The sequence below is a fragment of the Mustela lutreola genome, chromosome 14, assembly GCF_030435805.1.
Source record: "Mustela lutreola isolate mMusLut2 chromosome 14, mMusLut2.pri, whole genome shotgun sequence".
Classification (NCBI taxonomy): Eukaryota; Metazoa; Chordata; class Mammalia; order Carnivora; family Mustelidae; genus Mustela; species Mustela lutreola.
Window position 1 is genome coordinate 12,080,632 of NC_081303.1, and position 26,922 is coordinate 12,107,553.

Here is a 26,922-nt window from a genome sequence, read left to right on the forward strand (position 1 = left end):
GGCCTAAAGTATGCCTATGGGGCTATCTCCTGCAGGTTGGGCTGTACAAAAGCAGTATAAGACAGCAGATGTACCAAATAATAGATGCTGTGTATCTGAAAATTGAACAGGTTTCTGAAAATCAAGTGGTGCTGGAGAAGAGAGAGTACATGGGTACACTGGAATTTTGGCCCCGGGTAGCTATTTAACACCTTTATACTATGTAAGACTTACTCTAAACCTGTATAACAGTCTAAATCCAAGTCCTGATAAAATTCATTGAGTTTGAAAGTGGTCTTCTAAGTCAGGGGGATTGAGATGAATCTTAGAATTTCTGCAGATCTGGTCCCAAAGAGTGTAATTGTAAGCTAATCCTTGTTTAAGGAGATCAAGTGGTTTTTTTTTTTTTTATCTGCTTCAATAATATTTAACATCTTCAGTGGAAGATAATACAGTTCATACTGTCTATAATAACTTTTTCTGTCAATGACCAACATTTAATCAGAAATCACCAGACCAAACAACAACAGGGATAGGATAGAGATTCTGTTACAGATTTAAAAAAATAAAAGTTGTCAGTAGAAAATTTGACAGCACAGATATTGGACTTAGAGACATAATAAAGCTATCATAAATATGTTTTTTAAATAAATATGTCTAAAGAATCAAAATGTAGTTTTAACGATGGCTCAGATAAGGAATCTCAGCAAGAAAAGAAATCAAATGGACCTTTTTAGAACTTAAAGTGTTGGTTGTAATAGAAATAAAAACTCACAGGAGAAGATTAATGGCAGATTAGAGATGAGAGAAGAAAGTGCCAGTGAGTTTGAAGACCAGTCAATAGTGATGATCCAGTCTGAAGAACAGAAAGGAAAAGATTGAAGCAAAATAAATTCAGGCTCTGGGGTCCACATGATTGGAATACCAGAAAGAAAAAAGAGTGAAACAGGAACAGAAAGAATTTGTAGGGTTGATGGCTCAGACTTACCAAATGTGGTGAAAAACACAAATCTAAGAATCTTAGTGTACCTCAAGGTTAAAAGGAACCACACAATTAAACTCCTGAAAATTAAAGGTAAGAGGAAAAAAATGGAAAGCAGCCAGAATTAAAAACGTGTTACATACTTTGGGAAAATGGTAAGAATAACCATAGGCGTCTCATCAGAAATAATATCTTTAAAGTGCTGAAAGAGAAAAAATCTATAGACCAAGAATTCTCTGCCAAGCAAAAATATTCGTCAAAAATGAAGGTGAATAAAAGACATTTTCAATTAAGTGAAAGAGATTACTCTCCAGCAGGCCTGGATGCTCAAGAATGTCCTTTAATCCAAAGGAAATGGTACCATTTGGATAATTAGATCAGTAGGATAAAGAATATCAGATATGATAAATAAGATCTGTAGGATAAAGAAAAAAAAAAGGCTTATCTTTCCTTCAAAATATACATAAAAGCCATTTGATGAGTGTGAAAAGCAAAAATAATGGGGTTATGGTATTTGTAGAAGTAAAGATCTTATGAGGGCAGTAACCATGTGAATGTCCGTGGAACTGCGCCTCCATAACATCTGTGTCTCTGTGAAGCATGAAGTAGGCAGCTGATCATGGCAGGTATGAAGCAAGAAGGGAGGGCTGGCTGAGTTATGAAGACACAGATTCAAATCGGGGAGGCTGTGGCCTCAGGAGGTTTTGGATCAGAATTCTGGGGCGCCTGGGTGGCTCAGTGGGTTAAGCCGCTGCCTTCGGCTCAGGTCATGATCTCAGGGTCCTGGGATCGAGTCCCGCATCGGGCTCTTTGCTCAGCAGGGAGCCTGCTTCCTCCTCTCTCTTTCTCTGCCTGCCTCTCTGTCTACTTGTGATCTCTCTCTGTCAAATAAATAAATAAAATCTTTAAAAAAAAAAAAAAAAAAAAAAAAAGAATTCTGGAGAGCAGAGTGCTACAGTGAAGAAGAATTCCAGGAGAAGAGCTAGCGTTTCCCTGAGTCCTGCGGGTCATACGCTCCTTAGACTCAAAGCTGGGGCTCTTTTCCTGGAGTCTGATAGGCGGCCTTCCAAATCCCTGTGCATTCCAGAATGTGGTGAAGACTGTTTCTGTCTGTATGAGTTACACCTGGTCAAGTATATTCCTTGAAATCCTGGTGTGTCTTCCTGCTCATTCATTCTTTGCTGATGATCTCAAAATAATTCTCCTGGACATATAGCATGTTTATCCTCCATTTAGAAAATTATAACGAACAAGCCTTTTTACTTGTTTTATTTCCATTTTATTTTTATGTTTTTTTAAATCAGAGTGATCTATATGTATTTTAAGGAGGCTTGTCATAAAAATTGCGTCCTTTTGTCCCATTCTTTCTGCCTCCAAATCTCCTGTGCTAGAGGCAGACACTTGGGAGTCTTCTGGCTGCTTGTTTTGTAGCTTCCTTTACTTACCTATTTCTTGTTATCATATTTGTGCTACTGTCTTTTGATTATTTAGTACTAGTTATTACCTCTTAATTTCCTACCATCTCACCCATCCCATACACTTTCTATCTTCTTAGAGTTTTCTTAAATCCTGTTCAATTCTTTATGACTCTATACAAATATTATTAATAATTTTGCCATTGCGTTCAGTTTATTTTAATTACAGTTCTTTTCTTTTTTTTTTTTTTTTAAAGATTTTATTTATTTATTTGACAGAGAGAGATCACAAGTAGGCAGAGAGGCAGGTAGAGAAAGAGGAGGAAGCAGGCTCCCTGCTGAGCAGAGTCCCGATGCGGGACTCGATCCCAGGACCCTGAGATCGTGACCCGAGCTGAAGGCAGCGGCTCAACCCACTGAGCCACCCAGGCGCCCAATTACAGTTCTTTTCTTGAACACTTTTTGTTGTCCGTGGTGTAAGTGAACATTTTGTCTTGTTTTCTATATAACTCTCACCAGTTTATCCTCAAATTTCTAAGCCCTAATTCCTTTCTCTCTCAGAAACATTAAGTAACCTAATGATTCCCTTTTATTTTTGGAGGGAGCTGTGCTGGAGTCTTGCCTTCTCCCTGCTCATCCAGACTGTTTTGCCGGCTTGTTGTAGCACTGTCCTGCCAGGACTATCTTACTCTTCATAGTGGGATTCACTGCATGGCCATCAAGCAGTGGATCCTCTCTTTCCTGGGTCCCATGTCTGACTTTCTCTTTATCTGGTAGTAGCTCTCAGTAGCTCTCCTGAGAGCTATTTATGGAAGTAAATATTTTATAATCTTGCACATGTGAAAAATGCTTCCACTTCTACCCTCATATTTGATTGATACTTTGTTTGGGCATAGTAATGTAGATTTCAAATGATTTTTCTTAGAATTTAGCAGGCATTGCATCGTCTTCTAATTTACTGTTGAGATATCTGATGCCATTCTAAATCTCAGTTCTTCTGTTAAACCTTTCCTTCCTTTTTTAGAAGCGTTTAGGATATTCTATTCTTCCCAGTGTTCTGAATTGTTATAATTATATGTCTTTGTATGGGCCATTATTTATTACCTGGGCAGCTGCCTCAGTTTTAGCTTTTCCTAGATTTTGGTACTTTGCAAATCAGGTCTCAGCTTGCTTTTTGGCTCTCATGTATGAGTTGAAATTATGCCATCTTAATCACTGCACCTTTATAAGAAGTCAGTTTCTGGGAAGGATGTCCTGCTGTACTTCTTTTTCTTCTTCTAAGATTGTGTTAGCTGTTCTTGGCCATTTGTTTTTCCGTATGCTTATTAGGGTTATATTATTGGTTTATATATATACCAAGTATACACAAATACCCCTTCAGAAACAGAAGCTTGTAGACTTGCATTGAATTTAGAGGTTAATTTTGGAGAAATTTATGTCTATAACATAATGATGTCTCTCTCCATTATTTAAGGTTTTCCTTTATGTCTGTTATTGAAGTTTTATAATCATGTTTACAGCAAATCCATTACCTTTATTTGTTAAATTTGTTCCTAGGCATACTGGATTTTGGGGGCATAGAGCATTATAAACAATAACTGTTAGAGTTTCAGTTTAATTGCTTGTTGTTTTGTTGAGGACCACAGTTGATTTTTGTATTCTCATTTTGAAACTAGAAAGCTCAATAAATTTTTTATTCAAAATAATTTATAGATTGTTTTAGGTTTTGTACAGAGACAGTCATATAGTTCACATTAACAAATGCCTATGTGTGCTGTTTTTTCCGTGTATGGAAAAATAGGTATGGTAATAGGGAGCTCCTTTGCCTTGTTCCTGATGCTCATGGTGTTTTTTCTGTAGTTTCAAATTAACTATGATATTTGCCATAAGCTTTTGATAGATATCCTTTCCAAGATTAAGGAAATTTCTGTTTCTTATTATGAAATTTCTGTTTCTTATTAGCATAAGAATGTGTTGTTATGGTTATTATTGTTGTAATCAGATGACTTTTCTGCTTCCATTGAGATGATGATATTAGGGTGTTTTTCCTTTAATCTGTTAAACTGATGAATGACATAGAATTTCTCATGTTAAATCATCTATTCTTTGGCCAAACATAACTCTGTTTTGAAGATGTATTGATATTTTTGAACAAATTGTTCGAATGACTCTACTAATATTTTATATTGGATGTTACCTGAGAGTCACACTTCAGATTGACCATTCTGAGATTGCAGTATGATTTTTTTTTTTTTTTCTCAAATCATTCTTGTCTGAGTTTTGTATTTGGGTTATCTTAGCCTTGGAAAATGGACAGGGGAGTAGTCCTATCCTCTCCCCTTACCAATTTTGGCTTTAGAACAAGTTTATATAATACAGAGGTTGTCTATTTCTTATGAAATTGGTAGAACTCACTTTTAAATCACCTTTGCCTTGGTTTGGTTTTTGTTTTCCTCTTGTTTTTTTGGTTTGTTTTCCAGGTAGATTTTATACTATTGATTCACATTTCTTAATGGTTATAGGTCTCTTTGGTTTTCTATTTCTTCCTGAGTCAGTTTTGGTAAGTTATATTTTTTTTCTATGAAAATTGTCTATTTTCTCTGAGTTTTCAATTTTGATGGTATAATGTTCATATTGTACTTTTCCTAACTTTAAAATCTGTTACTTGTGTAGTTTTGTTGTTTTTTCAATCCTAATGTTGTTTGCTTGTGCTTTTCTTTTCCTTTGTCAGTTTTGATATTTAGAGCATTTTACTTTTCAGTTCTAAATATTTTCCAACTTTAGTTAGAAAACCTCTGTGGACCATTGATTATTTTTAATATCTTTAGTATTAATTATTTGGTTCTTTTTAGTTTTATTTTACTGGAGAATGGGTCTATTTAATAATCAGTTTTTTTCTGACATTTGTCAAGAGTTACTTTTGCTTTATAACAGGCTAGTTTTTATAATGTTATTTGTCTGTTTGAAAATAATACACTCTTTTTAATTCCTGGGTCCAGGTTTCTATGTGGGTTTGTAAGATTGAGGTTCTTAGTTTGTTGTTCAAATTTTTTATATTCTTAACAGTTTTATTTCTTTCTGATATATCATTTGTTATTTAAAAAGTCTTACCATGATACTGAATTTATTAATTTTTCCTTGTTATCATCAACGTTTACATAGCCCTTTGTAGCTATGTTGTTAGGCATATTATTCAGAATGTTATTCCGAGGTATTTTCGTTTATAATTATGTTAATGATTTTTAAAAATCTTAATAATGATTTTGCCTTTAGAGTCTATTTTAACTGATAGAAATATAGCTACCTTAATGTTCTTTTAATGTTTGCCTTATATGACTTATGCATCCTTTTACTTTTAACCTTTCTGTGTCCTATGTTTAGATATAAACCTTTTATATCTTTGCTATAAACTTTTATATCTTTGCTTTTAAACTTTTGCCAATTTTGAAAAATATTTGTTCATTTTGGCTTTTTCTTTAATTTTTTTTAATTTAATTTTTTTCAGTGTTCCAAAATTCATTGTTTGTGCCCCGCACCCAGTATTCCATGCAATACATGCCCTCTTTAATACCCACCACCAGGCTCACCCAACTCCTCACCCCCCTCCCCTCCAAAACCCTCAGTTTGTTTCTCAGAGTCCACAGTCTCTCATGGTGTGTCTCTATTTGTCATTCATTTTTTACAGTGCTGTCTTTTAATAGGTAAATTTAGTCCATTTATAAATCTCATGATGATCAATATATTTGTATTTATTCTTAGTGTTGATCTTATGCTATTTACTGTAGGTTTTGCTTATTTGTTTGCATGCATGCTTTATTTCCCCCTTTTCTGCCTGCTGTTGACTTGGTCAAGTGTAGTTTAATTTCTCTTTTTATTTACTTTTTTGGAAGCTATACATTCTATTTCAAATATTTTAATGTTTATCTTTAAATTTTTAACATTTATGGTTTACCTGAAGTCTAGAGTCAGTTTCTTACCATATTTCAAAGCCAAACAAAAAACTCAGTTTATTTTATATTATATGCAAAAATCAACTAAAAATGAATCAAAGACCTGAATATAAGAGCTAAAACTATAAAAATCTTAGAATATATAGGGCTAGCTTTATTACATTGGGTTTGGCATTGATTTCTTGGATATGACACCAAACAATAGACAACAAAAGAAAAAATAGATAAATAGGACTATACCACCTTAAAAAATTTCTGTCCACTGGAGGACACAGTCTTAGTGAAAAGGCATCTAATGTAATGGGAGAAAATGGTTGCAAATCATATGTCTGATTAGGGGCTAATTATCCAGAATATGTGAAGAACTTCTACAACTCAGTAACAACTCAATTCAAAATGAGCAAAGTACTTGAATAGGCAATTCTCCAAAGAAGATATGCAAATGGCCAACAAGCTCAACATCCCTAGTCATTAGGGAAATGCAAATCAAAGATACTACCTCACACTCATTAAGTGGCTTAATTTCTTCTTAAAATTAATTAATTTAATTTAAATGTTAAAAAATTTAAAATCCCACAATAAAACAAAATAAGAAGTGTTGGTGAAGGTATGAAAAAATTGGAGCACCTGTACTCTGTTGGTAGTAAAGTGTAAAACGCTATAGCCACTCTGAAAAACAGTATGGCAGTTCTTCAGAAAATTAAAAAATAGAATTATTGTATGACCCAGCTCTTCTACTTAGGGATATATACTTCAGAGAATTGAAATCAGGGACTCAAAGAGGTATTTGTACACCATATTCATAGTATCCACAATGTCCAAGAGATTTAAGTAACCAAAGTATCTATCAGCAGATGGGTGGATAAAGGAAATGTGGTATTTAAGTACAATGGAAAATTTTTCAGGCTTAAAAAGAAGGAAATTTTAACACATGATACAACATGGATAAGCCTTGAAAATGTAAGTGATTTAAGCCAGACACAAAATGTCAGATACTGTATTATTTCATGGCTATGAGGCACCTAGGGTAGTCAGACTTAGAGATAGAAAGTACAGTCGTGGTTGTCAGGGCCCAGGATGGGGCAGGAGGTGGGCAGGGGGCAGTTAGTGCTTAATGGATGCCAAGTTTCAGTTTTGCAAGATGAAAAGAGTTCTGGAGAAGGATAGTGGTGACTGTTGCACCACAGCGTGAATGTGCTTGATGCCAATGGAGTGCATGCTTGGAAATGGTTGAAATGGTAAATTTCATGCTACAGGTATTTTACCACAATTAAAAATAATGATTAAAAAGTAAGTAAAAAATAAAGATGAGAGAACAAGAAACCAACCACTTGGATCCTACTTGTTCCCTCAGTAACACATTACTGTTTTCTGGTATTTTAGTTCCACCTGATTTTCAACCTTTAAATAGTTGTTCCCTCCTCCTCTGACAACGTGTTTCTCCTCTTTTTCCTACTCCTCTCAATCCCCTTCGTCTTTGTCACTATTTTATCCAATTAATGACTGTATGTATGTTAAAGTTTAGTAATACCTTTGCTCACAATTGCTTCTACTACCACATCTTCCACATGAGTTAAACTTCTTGTTTCCTGAAGTGTGTCCTTATGTTTATCTGGAAGACTGTGCACATGGAAATTCACTTACTCTTTGTGTGAAAATACCTGTATTTAACCCCCATTCATGTATCATAATTAGGTGACAGTTATTTTGTCTTGTCACTTTGAAGATTCAATTCCATTTTCTTCTCACTGCTGTGTCAATACCAATAATTCAGCTGCAGTCTCCTTGTCATTCCTTGGTAGGCAATCTCTCTATATTCTTTACTGTTTTGAAGATGTCTTTGCCTTTAGTACTCTGCAGTTTAACTGCAGTGTGTATAGAAATGGATCTGGTTTTATTTTTTCATATCTTTTACCTATTCACTTTTTATTTTTTTTATTTCAAGGCTAGCTTTTTGGTTTTGTGGTTTTTTTTTCCTATTTCTAGAACTTCATTTCATTTTTTTCATTTCTCCTATGATTTTTATATTTTAAATTTTTAATCATTTTAAAACATAATTCATGTAGAATTGATAATTGTTAGGGGTCTAATTATATTGCTTTGATTTCTGATTTTTTTTTTTTTTGGTATGGACTGTTTCCTCATTTAGTTTGTATTTTTGGACTGTGAGCTCATCTTCAGTGGGCTTTTATGTGTGAGAATTACATGCGGCAAGGTTTGATCATGTGTCCTGTAAAGTAGTGAATTTTGAATAGTAGTTTTGAATTTGTTATGCCAAGTTTTGGGGGTGCACCTTACCAGGTGCCAGTATTTTTGCCAGTTCCTTGGCTTGAGGACTTCTGGACCCCAGAAGCACTGTGATTCAGAATACCCAATGCTGGGACTATGTGGCTGAAAGTGATGAATTTGGGGAGGAGCAATTTTTCTTCACATTTCAGCCGCAATCAATACGGACAAAGTCTCTTTCTCTGAGTGGCAGATTTTCATAATTCACCTTTTTACTTACCCTCTAGAGTAAAGGCTATTATTATAGGGGGTGGCCTCTTGCTTCAAACCTCACATAAGCTGAGGGCTGTCCTCTCATCCTCATGGATATATTAAAATCCAAGTATCTAGAAAATGAAAACCAACATTCCCCAGCCCCAGTCCTGCTATAACGCTTATTGCTTTGGTTCTCAAACACTTCTTGATAACCAGCCCCTAAGAATTTCTTTTTTCTGTAAGGGCTCATTTATATATTTATTTAAAAAATGGTTATTGTATTTTATCTAGTATTTTTAAGAGTTTGCAGTGCAGGAGTTTTCAAGTTACCTTATCTCAGTATTACCAAAGAGGAAGTCTATTCTAAGGATTACTTAAGAATGATATTTTTTTTTCTAGAAAATCCAGAATATTAACCATTATTCTACCTTGAGAATATTCTTTTTTGATACGCTTCTTTAAAACGTACAAAGAAACAATTTTATTTCAGAGTACTTTGCAAGATGCATGCCCAAGATCATTTATATTGATTATTTTCTCATTTACATCTAACTTCCTATAATTACATGCCCAGCTGTTTTTCTCTACTGGGACTTTATTTTTTGAAGAATATGTTTCAAACCCCTATGTAATTTTTTAAATTAATAGATAGTTTGCAGTATATTGTTAATAATTATTTCCTTAGTTTTCAGTTAAGGTGTTTTAAAATAATTTCTGGGTTGCTCAAAAGTATTGGCTTGTTTTTTTCAGGCAGTATTTTCCTTTTGACAAATGTAGAGTTTTCCTAGTTCCATTATTTATAGGAATGTGTTGGTTAGATAATATCAATAATAAGTTTGTTTTTAATGGCTGTGATGTTCAAATCCTATCGTTACCCTAAATGTAGCCAATGAAGTACCATCAATAATAAAAATTCTATAGTATTGTGAAATCTGGAGGACTGTTAGTGTGGAGATTATATACAATTGAACTTATACGTACAAGGAGGCTAAATTCAGGTAATGACAAAGTTGTAGTTTTGAAATGTCTTGTGTATGTGAGTAAGTGTAAATATTTTTTAATTAATTATTGTTTCTAATATAATAGATTACTAAAAATGTGTGAACTTCCTCAGGTCCAGTCCTCAGTGGCTGTTGGAACTCCAGATTATATCTCTCCTGAAATCCTTCAAGCCATGGAAGATGGGAAAGGGAGATATGGACCTGAATGTGACTGGTGGTCTCTGGGGGTCTGTATGTACGAAATGCTTTATGGAGAAACACCATTTTATGCAGAATCTCTGGTGGAGACATATGGAAAAATCATGAATCATAAAGTTAGTATATTTTACTATTTTTCAATTCAGTGTGGTAAATGATACAATAAATTTGAAGTAATGTGATAGTTAAAAAAATATTTTTTTAAAAACAATGAACATTCTAATTTCTATGCTAATAGGGGACCTGATAAACGTGAATAATCAAAACCCATTAATTATACATAAAATTATTAGTTCTTACCTTCTCCTGTATTTTATTAGAAATGCTAATAAATAGGAAATTGGTCTCTTCAGTAGAATAACGAAGCGGGTAAGTAGATAATTTATATTCTTACTACTATAAGTATACTCATGACTAGAATGCATTTAAAAAATTCTCATCCTCAGCCATCATAAATTAAATGCAAATCAAAATAAAACTGAGATATCCTATTTCCCCCTGGCAAAGATGAAAAGAAAAATTCTACTCTGTACTGTGAATAATCCGGTAAGATGGGTATTATTGGACATTGTCAATAGGAACTGATGTAACCTTTCTGTCAACAAGTCTGTAAATAAGCATCTAGAGCCTTGAAAAGGGTTAGAACTTTGGATTGAGCAACTTCAGGTTTAGGAATCTGCCCTAAGGAAGTACTCAGTTGAACCAGGATGTATGTGCGAGGATACCTGTTCCGGTCTTCTTTAGGATCAGTGCAGTGAAAAGAGTCCAGATTCACCACAGGAGCAAAATAATGGAGGCTTAATCCATTTACTTCCCGATGAAATAGAAATAAATTGTAATAAAGAGAGGAGGGTTCTGATTGATCGATTTCAGAAGACTGTGAGCTGTTGGAACACCTGGAATAGGAACGTTCCATAAAAGGGGGGGGTGGTGAGACAGTTATGATCAGTTGCTTCATGTATGTATCAGTCCCTTAAAGCTCTTCTGTGCAGCTGGTGCTCTTCTGCCTGGCTGCAAGGATAATCTGCTAAATAGTCATGGAGAGTCGGAAGACAGCTAGGGGACAGCTAGCTACCGCGTTGTAAAGAGCACATAAATCATTTCAGAGAGAAATCAGTGAGAGGTGGGGGCTCCGACCTGGATTCTGCAGTCAGGCCACTCTTCCAAAAGCTCTTCGGTTTACTAGTCGTGTGACTAGGAGTGACTGGCTTGAACTCCCTGGGGCTTTGGGTCTCTTCTGTAAAACCAGGATAATAGTGGCACCTGCCTTCAAGGATTGCTGTGAGGATTATAGGCATTAAGTGAACAAAGAGTTTCCATGAGTGTCAAGTGCATGGTCTGTTCTTCACAGGTGTTTACTGTTGTTACTTAATGCTTGGTTTGTGGCATATATGAACATCATGAGTCATATACACTCTACTGAAATTTTGAGTCAGTCTACTTTTAATAAATTCTCTTCATTCTGATAGCAGTTTAAGGTATTTTAGCATTCAGTTTATTCTTTCTACGGTGCATGTGTGAGTGACTAAGTCACATATAAAATTAAAAGTTCATTTAGAAAAATGCTCTTTTCTTTTGTAGTATGAGTACTTTGTACCAGTGTACACTTATTAGACATTTTTTTTAAAAAAAGATTTTATTTATTTATCAGAGAGAGAGAGGGAGCGTGAGCGAGCACAGGCAGACAGAGTGGCAGGCAGAGGCAGAGGGAGAAGCAGGCTCCCTGCCGAGCAAGGAGCCCGATGTGGGACTCGATCCCAGGACGCTGGGATCATGACCTGAGCCAAAGGCAGCTGCCCAACCAACTAAGCCACCCAGGCGTCCCTTATTAGACATTTTAAAAAGATTTTATTTACTTATTAGACAGAGACAAGTAGGCAGAGAGGCAGGCAGAGAGAGAGAGGGGGAAGCAGGCTCCCTGCTAAGCAGAGAGCCTGATGCAGGGCTCGATCCCAGGACCCTGGGATCATGACCTGAGCCGAAGTAGAGGCTTTAACCCACTGAGCCACCCAGGCATCCCCACTTATTAAACATTTTTAAAAGAAAATGCATTTTTAAGAAAATAAATGTTAATTGATTTATGTTTTGTTCCTATTATTCTGTGTCTAGGAGAGGTTTCAGTTTCCAGCTCAAGTGACCGATGTGTCTGAAAATGCTAAGGATCTTATTCGAAGACTCATTTGCAGCAGAGAGCACCGACTTGGTCAAAATGGAATAGAAGACTTTAAGAAACACCCTTTTTTCAATGGAATTGATTGGGATAATATTCGAAACTGTGAAGCACCTTATATTCCAGAAGTTAGTAGCCCAACAGATACATCGAATTTTGATGTGGATGATGATTGTTTAAAGAATTCTGTAAGTATGACATTGCAATGTGGTTTTGAAGCAGTTTTATGGACCTCCTTATCAATTACCATTTAGTTATCGTGGCTTCTAGTATTTATTTTCTCATACATTGAGAAATTGAGAGAATTCACTGAGGTGAACATGTTTATTTATGACAAGGAGCAAGATTAAACTTCACGTATTTACCAGTTAGATCAGTTATGCCATGAGGTTTCCTAGGAAAAGGAGAAATCAGATGCTTAGAAAAGTGGATTTCGTGATGGCAGAGTGAGAGTTTGGCAAATCTCTCCTTAAAAAGCTCCATGATACTGGACAAATTGTCAAAAACAACCATTTTGGGGCTTGACAACTCAACCCAAGGGAAAGAAATTGAGAAGCATTTATTTATGAGAAACTGAACTTTGGTCAAAAACTGTCCCATCCCATTCCTTCAGCCTGGTTGGGGCCATCGAGCTGCTGGCAGGAGGCTGACTTGATTTGGAGAGCTCCCATACCCAGTGGTGTTGCCACTAAAAGTAGTAAATTGGTAGGAAGGGAAGTGGGGAAAATTCTATAGCCTTGCTATCCTGAGGTTGTAAGCTCCTTGGGGCTAGTGGCAGACTAGCAGAGTCGCCAAACGCTGGACCACTTTTAGCTTGTGGGCTGACATAGGTCATCAACCTCTGCTCTACACCTTAGGTTACACTGTTACAATTTAGGACAATAAGAACATAAAATTTTATAGATGTTGCCCTTTTAGCCTTCTTAATTTGAGCTTTATTTTTTTCTTCCATTATTTTATTTCTTACGGTTTTAATTCTGCACTAAAAATTTTTATATTGATTTTCTATCACTGTTCACTGTTCAGTAAATGGCATATGCAAAGAGGTAAAGATTTTTTCTGCTTCTTTCTCCGGACCTCCAAAAAAAAAAAAAAAATTAAATGGACTTTCCTCATCAGTTTTTTATTATATAAGAATTACATTTACTGTAAACAGAAATTTGCATCTTTCCAAATTAAATACATATTACAGTCGATTCTGATTATGGTAGTTACATGTTCCATAAAGTTCCTGTGTGTGCTGTAGTTGTGAATATTGAACCATTGTTCCTAGGGGGAAATACAGGGGTAGGTTCTTTTGAGCCTCTGGTCATTTCATTCAACCAGTAAAAGAAACCTTATTGAATACATATATTGTTGATTAATTCACAGCAAGTTCACAGCCAACAGCAGTGTATCTTGAGCCTGAGCAAAGCTTTTCTAACACACATACGTATTTGTCAGGCACATCACAGCTGTCTTGCTTAGAAACCATCTAGATGGCCGTTCTGCGCTATGCGTGGAGGACATTTTAAACAACACAGTCACCCATAAAAAGCAGAAAAATCTGAAAGACGTGGCACATGCAGACCTTGGAAGGAATATTTTTTGTCGTGTCAGAGCTGAAACAAGAAGGCAGAGTGTCTCCTTGTTCAGTCCCAGCTGGAAACTTAGGCATCAGGCAGCTCAAAAAAATGTTTTTGTTCTGCATGTGTCTGCTAGTGATTGCAGAAGCACTGTGAATATTGATTTGGGGTTACAAATAATTTTTAGCGATGAGGCAAATATGCACGTATGCATACATGAATAATCACTGGGCTCTCAATGTCAGACTTTCCATCTGGAGTTTAATTTTATTAGAATATTACAGTGGCAGTGCTCTTGTTTGGATTCTAGATCACTGCACATCTGCACCAGACTTAATATGTGTTTCTAAATTGAACAGCCGTGTATTTCCTATTGATCGTTAATATTATAGGCCAACCTACAGATCACGTTTATTTATTTCTTACCAGATGTGTTTTCCTCCTTCAGGAAACGATGCCCCCACCCACACATACTGCATTTTCTGGCCACCACCTGCCATTTGTTGGTTTCACATATACTAGTAGCTGGTAAGTTGGAAAAGAACATAATTTGGACAACTTAAAGCAAATTAAGATAAATTTAAGAAATATATAAGAAAGCCTCTTTTTAAATAGAGGCCGAAGCTACTGCTTGACCAAGTTAGATATTCTGTAATGAGTAGAACATAGGAGAATCTTGCGTCATTTTGGAGGAGAAATGGAGCTCACAGTGTTCCTGTTGGCACTGGGACAGGAATCGAAGTGTCTTCTGCATTAGCAAATACACTCTGGGGGCCAAGTGCCAGCACCAGCCACCTTAGCCCTATTTTCACGGACCACTTCCCCGTCCGCCTTCCCTGGTGTAAGCAGAGTATGATTGTCCTCAGTCCTTGTGTGCCCTTCCTCAGGTCCTTGACTGCCTCCTGGTCTCCTGCGTGGTTTTGCTGAGTTGACATCATTAGTACAGTTCAGGTTTCTGCTCAGACCCATGCAGTTCAGTGTCCAGAGAAAAGCATCTGACCAGGTCTCACCTTCCGCGGTCATGATTACCAACCTCTAGGACCCTTCTTGTGCCTGTGCCCGCTCTTCTGCTCTCCCTTGATGAGCTCACTTAACCTTGCACGGAGAGGTGGAGGCAGGCAGTGTTCACATGCTCCTCTGCATGGTCCTGCCTGCCCGTCTCTGTACCCAAGCACTCGCCTGTGCAGATGCCCAGTAGAGGCTCCCAGTCAGTCCTGGCTTGTGTGTCTCCTCTCAGGCTGGGCATCATAGCTCCTTCCCATCATAGCACTGCCGTCTCTTACCTTCCAGGCTGCTTTCCTGACTCCTCCCCTTTCTGGCCAGTCCTTCTCAGTCTCTACAGCTGAGGCCTTCTGACCTCATCTCTCTGGGCCCCACAGCTTCGTCTTGGGACCCTTTCCACTGATACTGTGGTGCACCCCCAGATATTTGCTGATGATGCCTGAATGTGAGACCCTTCTGCTCTTTCCTACTTAAAACCCACCCAACCACCTACCTCAAATGTTTATAATCTCGTCTCCTAGATTTCTCTGAACCTGTCTGACTGGTCCTGCTAGAAGATAAGTCTATAAGGGAATGTGTCATTCCCTTATATTCCTCAGCCTTGAAATTGTGACTTCCTGGCAAACTGTCTTCTGCAGCATCACTCCTGGCGTGATACTTGGTGATTGTAAAATGCACTCGGCAAACCTCTTACTGTTTAGGACCCATTGCCCCAGTCTCCCAACTCCAGCAGCTCATATCTTAATCAAAACCAACACTCTTACAAGAAAGACCCTGCATGACTGGCTCACTTTCTCTTTCCTACGACTCTTAACCTTGCCGACTCTGCTCCAGTCACACAGGGCTCTTTTCTGGCCTGGGACCATACCAGACCTATTCCTGCTTCAGGCTCTTGCGCTTGTGTTCCATCTGCTTGGAATGTTCCCCTCCCCCCAGTATCCCCCCCCCCCCCCCGCCACTACCCCGTTACTCCCTCTGGACTTTATTGGGAGTTCCGCCCTGAGTGATAGCCTCCTGGCCACTTTATCTAGATTTCTACTTTTTCCCCCTCAATACTACCCCCACCCTTTACTTATTTTGTCCTTAGTATTCAGCACTGCTTAATGCCCTAAATATTTTACTTATCTCATATGTTCCTGTCTTCATCATGAGAACAGAAGCAAGTGGCGATTTTGCTCCCTGCTAAATGTTCAACACTTCAAGTATTTTTCATTAAATTATATTGAATTAAAGGAAGCATTTCGCTTTTGAATCCAAATTCTGATGAAGAGGACCATGGTGTGTGCTTTTGACTCCTGTTTCACTTACGTGGTCACCTTGTGTTCAGTAAACATCATTTTATAATGTGTGGCTATTGAAATTTAAGATAATTTGGACAATTTATTAATTTTATAAAATACTTCTAAAAAGTGGTCTGTGTTGAGATTTGCACACAATGTGTTTTCCTGTCACCCTACACAGTTAACTGTAGCTAGATACCGCAATCCGTGTTTTAAGTAGACAGCTGCAGAAGGCTCTGTTTCTTGAGACGTTCTTTTCTCCGTGAACTCATGTTTTTATGTTTCTTCAGCGTTCTTTCTGATCGGAGCTGTTTACGGGTCACAGCCGGTCCCGCGTCCCTGGACCTTGACGTCAGTGTCCAGAGGACTCTAGACAACAATCTGGCGACCGAGGCGTACGAGAGGAGGATCAAACGCCTTGAACAGGAAAAACTTGAGCTGAGTAGAAAACTTCAAGGTAAACAAATGTTAATGATGGTACCTTTTCTTTTGGAGTTGGACTCAGTTTGAAGAACTGTTGATTATGAGGGGCTGTTTTATCTTGAAAAGAAATTTCTGGAAAAAATTCAGTTGAAAGGGCACCTGGGTGGCTCAGTGGGTTAAGCCTCTGCCTTCAGCTCAGGTCTTGATCCCAGGGTCCTGGGATTGAGCCCCATGTCGGGCTCTCTGCTCAGCAGGGAGCCTGCTTTCCCCTCTCTCTCTGCCTGCCTCTCTGCCAATTTGTGATCTCTCTCTCTCTGTGTCAAATAAATAAATAAAATCTTAAAAAAAAATACAGTTGAAGACTCATGCGGAAAACAGAATAATACTGTTTATGTAGACTCATGACCTTAGCAGTATGACCTGGCGTAGCGTTCATTTCCCCACAGGTACATATGTGCGCACATGAACTCGTCTGGGGAGGAGATGGGGCTGCTTCCGGGAAAGGAGCCCTTCCCATCCCAGTGTAGCCTTGGGGATCACTGTCCTATTTCCTCAGCCTTGAATTTGTGACTTCCTGGCAAATATCTCCTGTTGCATCACTCCTGGCGTGATACTCGGTGATTGTAAAATGCACTGGGCAAACTTCTTACTGTTCTGACTTCTCTTGTCTCTTAATTCTTATACGTCCAAGGATCTTGTCCTCTGCTCTACCTAATCTGATCCTGTCTTGAGACTACAGTATCCAGAACTCTTTATTAATCTCAATTTCTTTTTTCTTAAGTCTTCTTTGCTTTTTAAGATTTTATTTATTTGTCAGAGAGAGCGCGTGCACACAAGCAGGGGTAATAGCAGGCAGAAGGAGAAGCAGGCTCCCCGCTAAGCAGGGCGCCCGATGTGGGGTTCGATCCCAGATCCTGGGATCATGACCTGAGTCGAAGGCAGAGACTTAACCAACTGAGCCACCCAGGTGCCCCTAATCTCAACTTCAAGCAAACTCTGCATTATCTCCTGTTCGTAGCTAGTTCACTCCCTTGGGTGACTCCTGCATTCCTTCTGTCGCACTGGTACCTCCTCTGTCCCCCTCACCCTGTGCCCTCCATCCTTCCATAGTCAGTTGTAATCAGACCCTTACTCGGATACTAACATTTGTTGCTCTGACGTCTGTCTGTCACACTCCCTTGCCAGAACCGCAGCTCTGTTGACCTGCATTCTGTCTGAGACCGTGTGAGTGAAGGTAACAGTCTTAGGACAGGCAGGTGCCGACTGATCCCACTTGAGATTCAGGAGGATGGATCTTGAGTCCCATCTCAGTGAGTGCTGCCCAGCCGTCCTGCTTCCCAGGCTGCGGCTTCTCACCTGTCAGCATCTGACCCAGTTGAGGATCCCTCATCCCCCCCACCCCACCCCTCGCAACAGCTCTTTCTTTTTTTGTCTTCTGGGACACTTGAATCTCCTGGTTTTCTTTTTCCTCATAAACCAGTTATTCTGTCTCGCTTCCTGGGTTCTCCTGGACTTTTTGGCCTATGCATGTCGGGGTCCCCCACAGCAGTCCAGGCTCTTGGGTGTTCAGAACTACAACCTTCCAGGCATCTTTAAGCCCTTTCCTTCTGTCACACCTCCCATCTCACCCGTCAGCAAACCCGGGCAGCTCTGGCGCCAGAGAAGATCCAGAGTCCAGTCCCCACTGGGGCATCACCCTCACTGCCACCGTCACCCACCTTCTTGTAACCGTTTTCTAGCTGCTCTCCCTGCCTTACCTCGCCACCACCTCCCCCACCGTTCCTTCTGTTTCTAGCCTCCTTGGGCTGTTCTTTCCACAAATCAGGCATGTCCCCACCTCAGGGTCTTCGCATCAGCTGTTGCCCTGCCTTAAATTTTCTTCCTTTGGTGTCCCATGACTCCTTCCCTTACCTCTTTCAGGTCTTTATTTGAGTGTTACCTTGAAACGAGGCCTTCCTGACCGCTCTGTTTAAAACGTAATCTTGGGGACGCCTGGTGGCTCAGGTCGTGATCCCAGCGTCCTGGGATCAAGTCCCACATCGGGCTCCTTGCTTGGCAGGGAGCCTGCTTCTCCCTCTGCCTCTGCCTGCCTCTCTCTCTGCCTGTGCTCGCTCACTCTCTCTCCCTCTATCCCTGACAAATAAATAAATAAATAAAATCTTAAAAAAAAAAAAAAAAAGTAATCTTGCTTTATCTCCAGCACTCACTCTCCCTCTTTCCTCCTTTATTTTCTCCAGAGCAAAGGACAAAACGTACGATTTATTTTACTTACTCCTTTTGTGAATGAAGGAATGTATGAATAAATAATCAAAAAACTTGTAACTCTTAAGAGTGAAAGAAGTAAGTTTTACAACACCAAAATTTTGCTGTTATGCTTTTATAGGCTCTGTGGAGAAAAAAACTGCAGACACCAATAAAACAGACTGATTCTATTTTTCAATAAGTTGCTAAAATCTCTGCATGTGGATTACTACTTCTTTGTGTTGAAAGTTGTTAGTTTTGACTTTTTAATGCAATATATTTACCGTATATCATTGTATAAATTTACTATGTACACCTTGTTAATTCGGTACATTTATATATTGTAGTAAAATTGTAGTGATGTTTGGTACTTCTGGCGCGTACATAATTACAGTACAGCATTGTAATCTGTGTTTATGACCCTGTGCATTAGGTCTCTGTGACTTATTTACTACTTGTTGCGAGTTGGTACCCTTAAACCACATCAGGCTCATGTGCCCACTCCTGCCCCATCTCCTGGTAACCACAGTGTTACTCTCTGTTTTTCACAAGTTTGACATTGTAATTTATTTTTTTAAATTAAATTTTATTTTTTCTGTATTCCAGGATTCATTGTTTATGCACCATACCCAGTGCTCCATGCAGTACATGCCCTCCTTCGTACCCACCACCAGGCTCAGCCATCCACCCCCCCCCCCCAAACCCTTAGTTTGTTTCTCAAGAGTCCACAGTCTCTCATGGTTTGTCTCCTCCTCTGACTTCCCCCAATCCACTTTTCCTTTCCTTCTCCTAATGTCCTCCATGTTACTCCTTCTGCTCCACAAGTAAGTGAAACCTCATGATAATTGACTTTCTCTGCTTGACTTCTTTCACTCAGCATAGTCTCCTGGAGAGGATGTGGAGAAAGGGGAATGTTCCTCTACGCTGTTGGTGGGAATGCAAGTGGTGCAGCCACCTTGGAAAGCAATGTGGAGATTCCTTAAGAAATTAAAAATAGAGCTACCGTATAACCCTGCAGTTGCACTACTGGGTATTTACCCCAAAGATACAGATGTAATAGGTTTGACTTTTTTAGATCTCACGTGTAAGTGATGTGCTGCAGTTCTTACCTTTCTCTGACTGACTGAGCATCCACCATCCATATTGTCACAAATGGCAGGAGACTCTCCTTGCTCGGGGCTGAATAACATTCCATTGTGTACTTATACCCCATCTTTTTTAACCATTCATCCATTGATGAGACTTTAGGTTGTTACCATATCTTGGTTATTGTGAATAAGTTAACATGAGAGTGCGCGTATCTCTTCGAAATTCCACTTGCATTTCCTTTGAGTCTATAACCAGGTGTGGAATTGCTGGATGGTCTGCCAGGTGGATTTTTAATTTTTTTCAGGAAAAAATTAAAATAAAGTAATGTTTGCACTTGTGCTTGGACTAGTTTACATTTCCCCCAACTGTGTTCCCTTTTCAATCCATCTCCGTCAGCACCTACTGTCTCTTGTCTTCTTGATAGCCCTTCTGACAGTGTGCGCGTCAGTCATGACATTGTGGTTTTGATTTGCATTTCCCTGATGATGAGTGATGGTAAGCATATTTTCATGTGCCTCTTGTCCATTTTGAAGTACTCTTTGAAAAAGCATCAACTTAGTTCTTCTGGCCGTTTTTAAATTGGATTTTTTTTTTGTCATTAAGTTGTACAAGTTCCTCATATATTTTGAATATTATTAGCTCCTTATCCGATATATCACTTAGAAAAGTTTTCTCCCATTCTGTAGGTTGCCTTTTCATTTTGCTAGTTGTTTCTTTTGCCTTACAGAAGGGAGCTTTGAGTTTCATGTAGTCCCATTTGTTGATTTTAGCTTTTGCTGTTTGTGCTTTTGGCATCATATCTAAAATATCATTGCCAAGACCAATGTCTGGGAGCTTCTAACTTATGTGTTCTCAGAGTCTTGCTCTCAGGTCTTATGTTTAAGTCTTTGATCTCTTTTGAGTTGATTTTTGCAAGTGGCCTGAGAAGAGCCCATTTTCATTGTTCTGCATGTGTTTCGCCGGTTTTCCCAGCACCATTTGTTGGAGAGATTATCTTTTCTCCATTGGGTGTTTTTGGCTCCATTGTTGAATATTAGTTGACCATCTATACCAGCATTTCACCCTGGGCTCTCTGTTTTGTTCTGCTGCTCTGTGTGTCTGTTTTTGTACCAGTAACATGTTGTTTTATTACTGTAGCTTTGTAATATAGTTATTAGGAAGTGTGATGCCGCTAGCTTTGTTCTTTTTGTCGGGGGTGCTCTGTCTCTCAGGGTCTTTTGTGATCCCACAACAAATTTTAAGGTTGTTTCTTCTATTTCTGTGAAGAATCCCTTGGGTGTTTTGATGAATATTAAATCTGTAACATGGCTTTGGGTATTATAAATGTTTTAATGATATTAATTCTTCCGATCTGTCAATATGCAATAGTTTTCCATTTGTTTCATCTTAAATTTCTTTCAGCAAAATCTTACAGTTTGTATTGTACAGATCTTTCCCTTGCCTGGCTAAATTTTTGCTGAGTATTTGGTTGTTTTTTGATGCTACTGTGAACGGGATAGTTTTCTTTCTTTTTCAGATGTCTCATCATGACTGTAAAGGAAAACAGTAGAGTGATATGTATTGATTTTGAATCCTGCAACTTTACTGAATTTGTGGATCAGTTCCAAGAGTTATCTTGGTTTGCTCTTTGGGATTTCCTGTATATAAAATCAACAAATAGGACTAATATTATTTACTCCTTTCTCATTTGACAGACTTTTATTTCTTTGCCTTGCCTGACTTCTCTAGCTAGGACTTCCAGTACTATATTAAATAGGAGTGGAGAGAGTGGGCATCCTTGTTTTGTTCCTGATTTTAGAGGAAAAGCTTTCAGTTTTTCTCCATTAAATGTGAGGTTAGCTTTCAGTTTGTTGCAAGTGGCCTTTATTTTGTTGAGCTATGTTCCTTTTCTATCCAGCCTGCAAAGGGTTTTTATTATGAAAGGATGTTGCATTTTTTCAGATGCTTTTATTGTGTCTATTGAGATGATCCATGTGATTTTTGGCTTTCATCTTATTGGGGTGATATATTACATTTATTGGTTTGCATATGTTGGACCATCCTTGAATCCCAGGGATAAATCCTGTTTTTCCTGGTATATAATCCTGTGAATGTGTTCTTGAATTCAGCATGCTAATATTTTAATGAGAATGTTTGCATCTATATTCACCAGGGATATTGGTCTACAGTTTTCTTGTGGTTGTCTTTTCTTGTTTTGGTATAAAGGTAATACTGGCCTTATTGAATGAGTTTGGAAGTGTTTTGTCCTCATTATTTTAAATAGGTTGAGGAGGATTGTTAATTTTTCTTAAAATGTTTGGTTGAATTCACCAGTGAAGCTGTCATTTCCTAAGGATTTCTGTATTGGGAGGTTTTTGATTACTGATTCAATCTCATTACTCGTTATTGGTCTGTTCAAACTTTGTTTCTTCCTGATTCAGTCTTGGTGGGTTGTGTATTTCTAGAAGTGTATCCATCTCTTCTAGGTTATGTAATTTCCTGGCCTATAATTGTTCATAGTTGTCCATTATGATCTTACATATTTTGGTAGTATCAGTTGTAATGTCTCATTTTAAATTTTATTCTAGTCTCTTTTTAAATTTTCTTTAAGATTTTATTTATTTGACAAAGAGAGAGAGAGAGAGAGATACAGTGTGCACAAGCAGGGGGAGCAGCAGAAGCAGAGGGAGAAGCAGGCTCCCTACTGAGCATGGGGCCTGATTCGGGACTCTATCCCAGGACCCTGGGACCATGACCCGAGCCGAAGGCAGACGCTTAAATGACTGAGCCACCCAGGCACCCTCTCCTTTTTTTATTAGTGTAATTAAAGCTTTGTCGGTGTGGTTTATCTTTTCAAAGAATCAATTCTTAGTTTCTTTGATCTTTTCTGTTTTCCTGGTCTCTGTTTCATTTGTTTTTGCTCTGAACCTTATTTTTTCTTGTCATTTGCTAACTTTGGGGTTAATGTGTTCTTTTTCTAAAGGTCTTTGAAATATAAGGTTATTTGAAATCTTTCTAATTTCTTAATATGTTCATTTGCTGGTATAAACTTTCTCTCAGAGCTGCTTAATCCATCCATTCCACAAATTTGATGTGTTGCATTTTCATTTTCATTTGTTTGAAAAAATTTTTTATTTCTTTTTATTTCTTCTTTGACCCAGTGGTTGTTTAAATTATTTAATTTCCACATATTTGTAGATCTTCTCACTTTCCTCTTGATTTCTAATTTCATACCACCCTGGTCAGAAAAGATAGTAGAATTTCTTCTTAAATTTTCTAATACTTGTTTTGTATCCTATCATAGGATCTGTCCTGGGGAATGTCCTGTGTGTGCTTGTGAAGCGTGTGTATTTTGCTTCTGGTAGATGGAATGTTCTGTAATGTCTGTTCAAAGTCCATTTGTTCCAAAGTTGGGTTCGATTGCAACATTGCTTTGTAGATTTTCTGTCTGGATGGTTCATCTGTTGCTGATAGTGCGGTAGTGAAGCCACCACCATTATTGTACTGTCTGCTTCTTCTTTAAGATCTGTTAGTATTTGCTGAATATATTCTAGTGCTTGCGTGTCAGGACTGTACATATTTACAATTATTATATCTTCTTAATGTATTGACCCCTTTATCATTATGTAATGATCTTTATCTCATTTCCATTTCTGACCTGAAGCCTATTTTTGTCTGATGTAAGTATGGCTATCTCCACTTTGTTTTGGTTTTCACTTGCTTGGATACTTGAAATATTATCTTCCATCCTTTCACTTTGAGCCTGTGTGTATCTTCCAAGCTCATGAGTCTCCTTTAAGCAGCATATACTTGGGTCTTGTTTTTTTGTTTTTTATTTTTAGAGATAAAGAGTGTACATTTGCACAAGCAAGGGGTGAGGAAGGGTAGAAGGAGAAAATCTAGAGTAGACTCCATGCCTAGTTTGTGGCTCCATCTCATGACCCTGAGATCATGACCTGAACCAAAATCAAGAGTCCAGTGCTTAACCATCTCAACCACTCAGATGCCCCTTGTTCTTGTCTTTGTTTTGTTTTTAATCCATCCAGCCATTCTGTGCCCTTTTTATTAGTGACATCAATCCATTTATGTTTAGAGTGATTATTGATATTTAAGCACTTACTACTGCTGTTTTTATGTCTTGCCTCCTGGTTATTTTGTCTCTCTATTGTTTCTTTTATTTTTTTTTTTTGAAGATTTTATTTATTTATTTGAGAGAAAGAAAGAGATAGAGATGGCAAGAGAAAGCACAAGCAGGGAGGGAGAGGGAGAAGCAGACTTCTCACTGAGCAGACTTCTCCCAGAACCCTGGGATCATGACCTGAGCCAAAGGCAGACACTTAAATCGACTGAGCCACCCAGGTGCCCCTCCATTGTTTCTTTTAACTTTTGTTTCTCTCTACCTTCCAGTTGGTGATTTTCCATGATAATATGCTCCTTCTTCCCCTTTATTGATTGATTGATTATGTTATATTAGTCACCATATAGTACATTATCAGTTTTTGATGTACTGTTCCATAATTCATTGTTTGCATATAATGCACAGTGCTCCATGCAATCTGTGCCCTCCTTAATACCCATCACCAGGCTCACCCATTCCTCTATCCCTCTCCCTTCTAAAACCCTATCTTTGTTTCCCAGAGTCCATAGTCGTCTCTTATGGTTCATCTCCCACTTTATTTCTCCCCCTTCATGTTTCTCTTCCTTCTCCTAATGTCCTCCATGCTATTCCTTATGTTCCACAAATAAGTGAAACCATATCATAATTGACTTTCTCTGTTTGACTTATTTCACTCAGCATAATTTCCAGTCCCATCCATGTTGATGCAACAGTTGTGTATTCATCCTTTCTGATGGCTGAGTAATTCCATTGTGTATATGGACCACGTCGTCTTTATCCATTCATCTGTTGAAAGGCATCTTGGCTCTTTTCACAGTTTGGCTCTTGCGGACTTTGCTGCTATTAACATTGGGGTACAGATGGCCCTTCTTTTCACTTTATCTGTATCTTTGGGATAAATACCCAGTAGTGCAATTCCTGGGTCATAGGATAGCTCTATTTCTTATTTTTTGAGGAACCTCCATACTGTTTTCCAAAGTGGCTGCACCAATTTGCATTCCCACCAACAGTGTGAGAGGGCTCCCCTTTCTCCGTAACTACTCTAACATTTGTTGTTTCGTGCCTTGTCGATTTTTGCTAGTCTAACTGGTGTAGGGTCTTATCTCCATTTAGTTTTGATTTGAATCTCCCTGATGGCTAATGATGATAAACACATTTTCTGTATCTGTTCGCCAATTGTATGTCTTATTTGGAGAAGTGTCTGTTCATCTCTTCTGCCCATTGTTTTGACCTGGTTATCTGTTTTTTGGGTGTTGAGTTTGAGGAGTTTATTTATAGATCTTGGATATCAGCCCTTTGTCTGTAGTGTCATTTGGGAATATCTTCTCCCATTCTGTGGATTGCCTCTTTGTTTTGTTGACTGTTTCCTTTGCTGTGCAGAAGCGTTTTATCTGAATGAAGTCCCAAAAGCTCATTTTCACTTTTGTTTCCCTTGCCTTTGGAGATGTGTGTCTTGAAAGAAGTTGCTGTGGTTGATGTCAAAGAGCTTACTGCCTATGTTCTCCTTTAGGATTCTGATAGATTTCTGTCTCACATTGAGGTCTTTCATCCATTTAGAGTTTATCTTTGTGTATTGTGTAAGAGAATGGTCCATTTTCATTCCTCTGTAGATAGTTGTCCAGTTTTCCCAGAACCATTTATTCAAGAGACTTTTTTCCATTGGATATTTTTTCCTGCTTTGTCAAAGATTAGTTGACCAGAGAGTTGAGAGTCCATATCTGGGCTCTCTACTCTTTTCCACTGGACTATGTGTCTGTTTTTGTGCCAATACCATACCATGCTGTCTTGGTGATCACAGCTTTGTAATACAGCTTGAAATCAGGCAACATAATATCCCTAGCTTTGTTTTTCTTTCTCAACATTTCCTTAGCAATTTGGGGTCTTTTCTGGTTCCATACAAATTTTGGTATTGTTTATTCCAGCATTTTGAAAAATGCTGTTGGTATTTTGATCGGGATGGCATTGAAAGTATAGATTGCTCTGGGCAGTATAGGTATGTTAATTCAACAAACAAATGTTCAAAAACAATGTTTATTCTTCAGATCCATGAGCATGGAATGCTTTTCCATCTTTTTGTGTCTTCTTCAATTTCTTTCATGAGTATTTTGTAGTTCCTAGAGTATAGATCCTTTACCTCTTTGGTTAGATTTATTCCCAGGTATCTGATGGTTTTTCTTGCTATTGAAATTGATTCTCTAATTTATCTTCCCACAGTTTCACTGTTTGTGTATAAGAAAGCAACTGATATCTGTGCATTGATTTTGCATCCTGTCACATTACTGAATTGCTGTATGAGTTCTAGTAATTTGGGGATGGAGACTTTCCAATTTTCCACATAGAGTATCACGTCATCTGCGAAGATGCCAATTTGAATACCTTTTATTTCTTTTTGCTGTCTGATTGCTTTTGCTAGGACTTCTGGTACTGTGTTGAACAATAGTGGTGGGAGTGGGCATCCTTGTCCTATTCCTGATCTCATTGGGAAGGCTCTCAGCTTTTCCCCATTGAGAATGATATTCACTGTGGGTTTTTCATGGATAGATTTTATGAAGTTGAGGAATGTTCCCTCTGTCCCTATTCTCTGAAGAGTTTTAATCAGGAAAGGATGCTGTATTTTGTCAGGTGCTCTTTCTGCATCAATTGAGAGGACCCATGTGGTTCTTGTCTCTTTTCTTATTTATGTGCTCTATTGCATTGATTTGTGAATGTTGAACCACCCTTGCAACCCAGGGATAAATCCCATCTGTTCATGGTGGATAATGTTTTTAGTATATTGTTGGATTCTGTAAGCTAGGATCTTGTTGAAAATCTTGGCATCCATATTCATCAAGGATACTGGTCTGAAATTCTCCTTTTTGATGGGGTCTTTGCCTGGTTTGGGGATCAGGGTAATGTTGGCTTTGTAAAAAGAGTCTGGAAGTTTTCCTTCTGTTTCTATTTTTTGAAACAGCTTCAGGAGAATAGGTATTATTTCTTCTTTGAATGTTTCTTAGAATTCCCCAGGAAATCCTTCAGACCCTGGACTCTTGTTTTTTTCAGAGGTTTTTGAT

The 26,922-nt window shown here is 38.2% G+C and overlaps 1 protein-coding gene across 16 annotated transcripts in view; it reads left to right on the forward strand.

Moving 5' to 3' along the window:
- Window positions 1–26,922, forward strand: part of CDC42BPA (CDC42 binding protein kinase alpha) — a 336,405-nt gene that overhangs the window by 159,382 nt on the left and 150,101 nt on the right. For all 16 annotated transcript variants that reach the window (XM_059145519.1, XM_059145527.1, XM_059145524.1 and 13 more), the window contains exons 7-10: window positions 9,922–10,122; window positions 12,116–12,364; window positions 14,190–14,269; window positions 16,314–16,480. In XM_059145519.1, coding sequence (XP_059001502.1) covers window positions 9,922–10,122; window positions 12,116–12,364; window positions 14,190–14,269; window positions 16,314–16,480 — 697 coding nt within the window. The remainder of the gene's footprint in view (window positions 1–9,921; window positions 10,123–12,115; window positions 12,365–14,189; window positions 14,270–16,313; window positions 16,481–26,922) is intronic.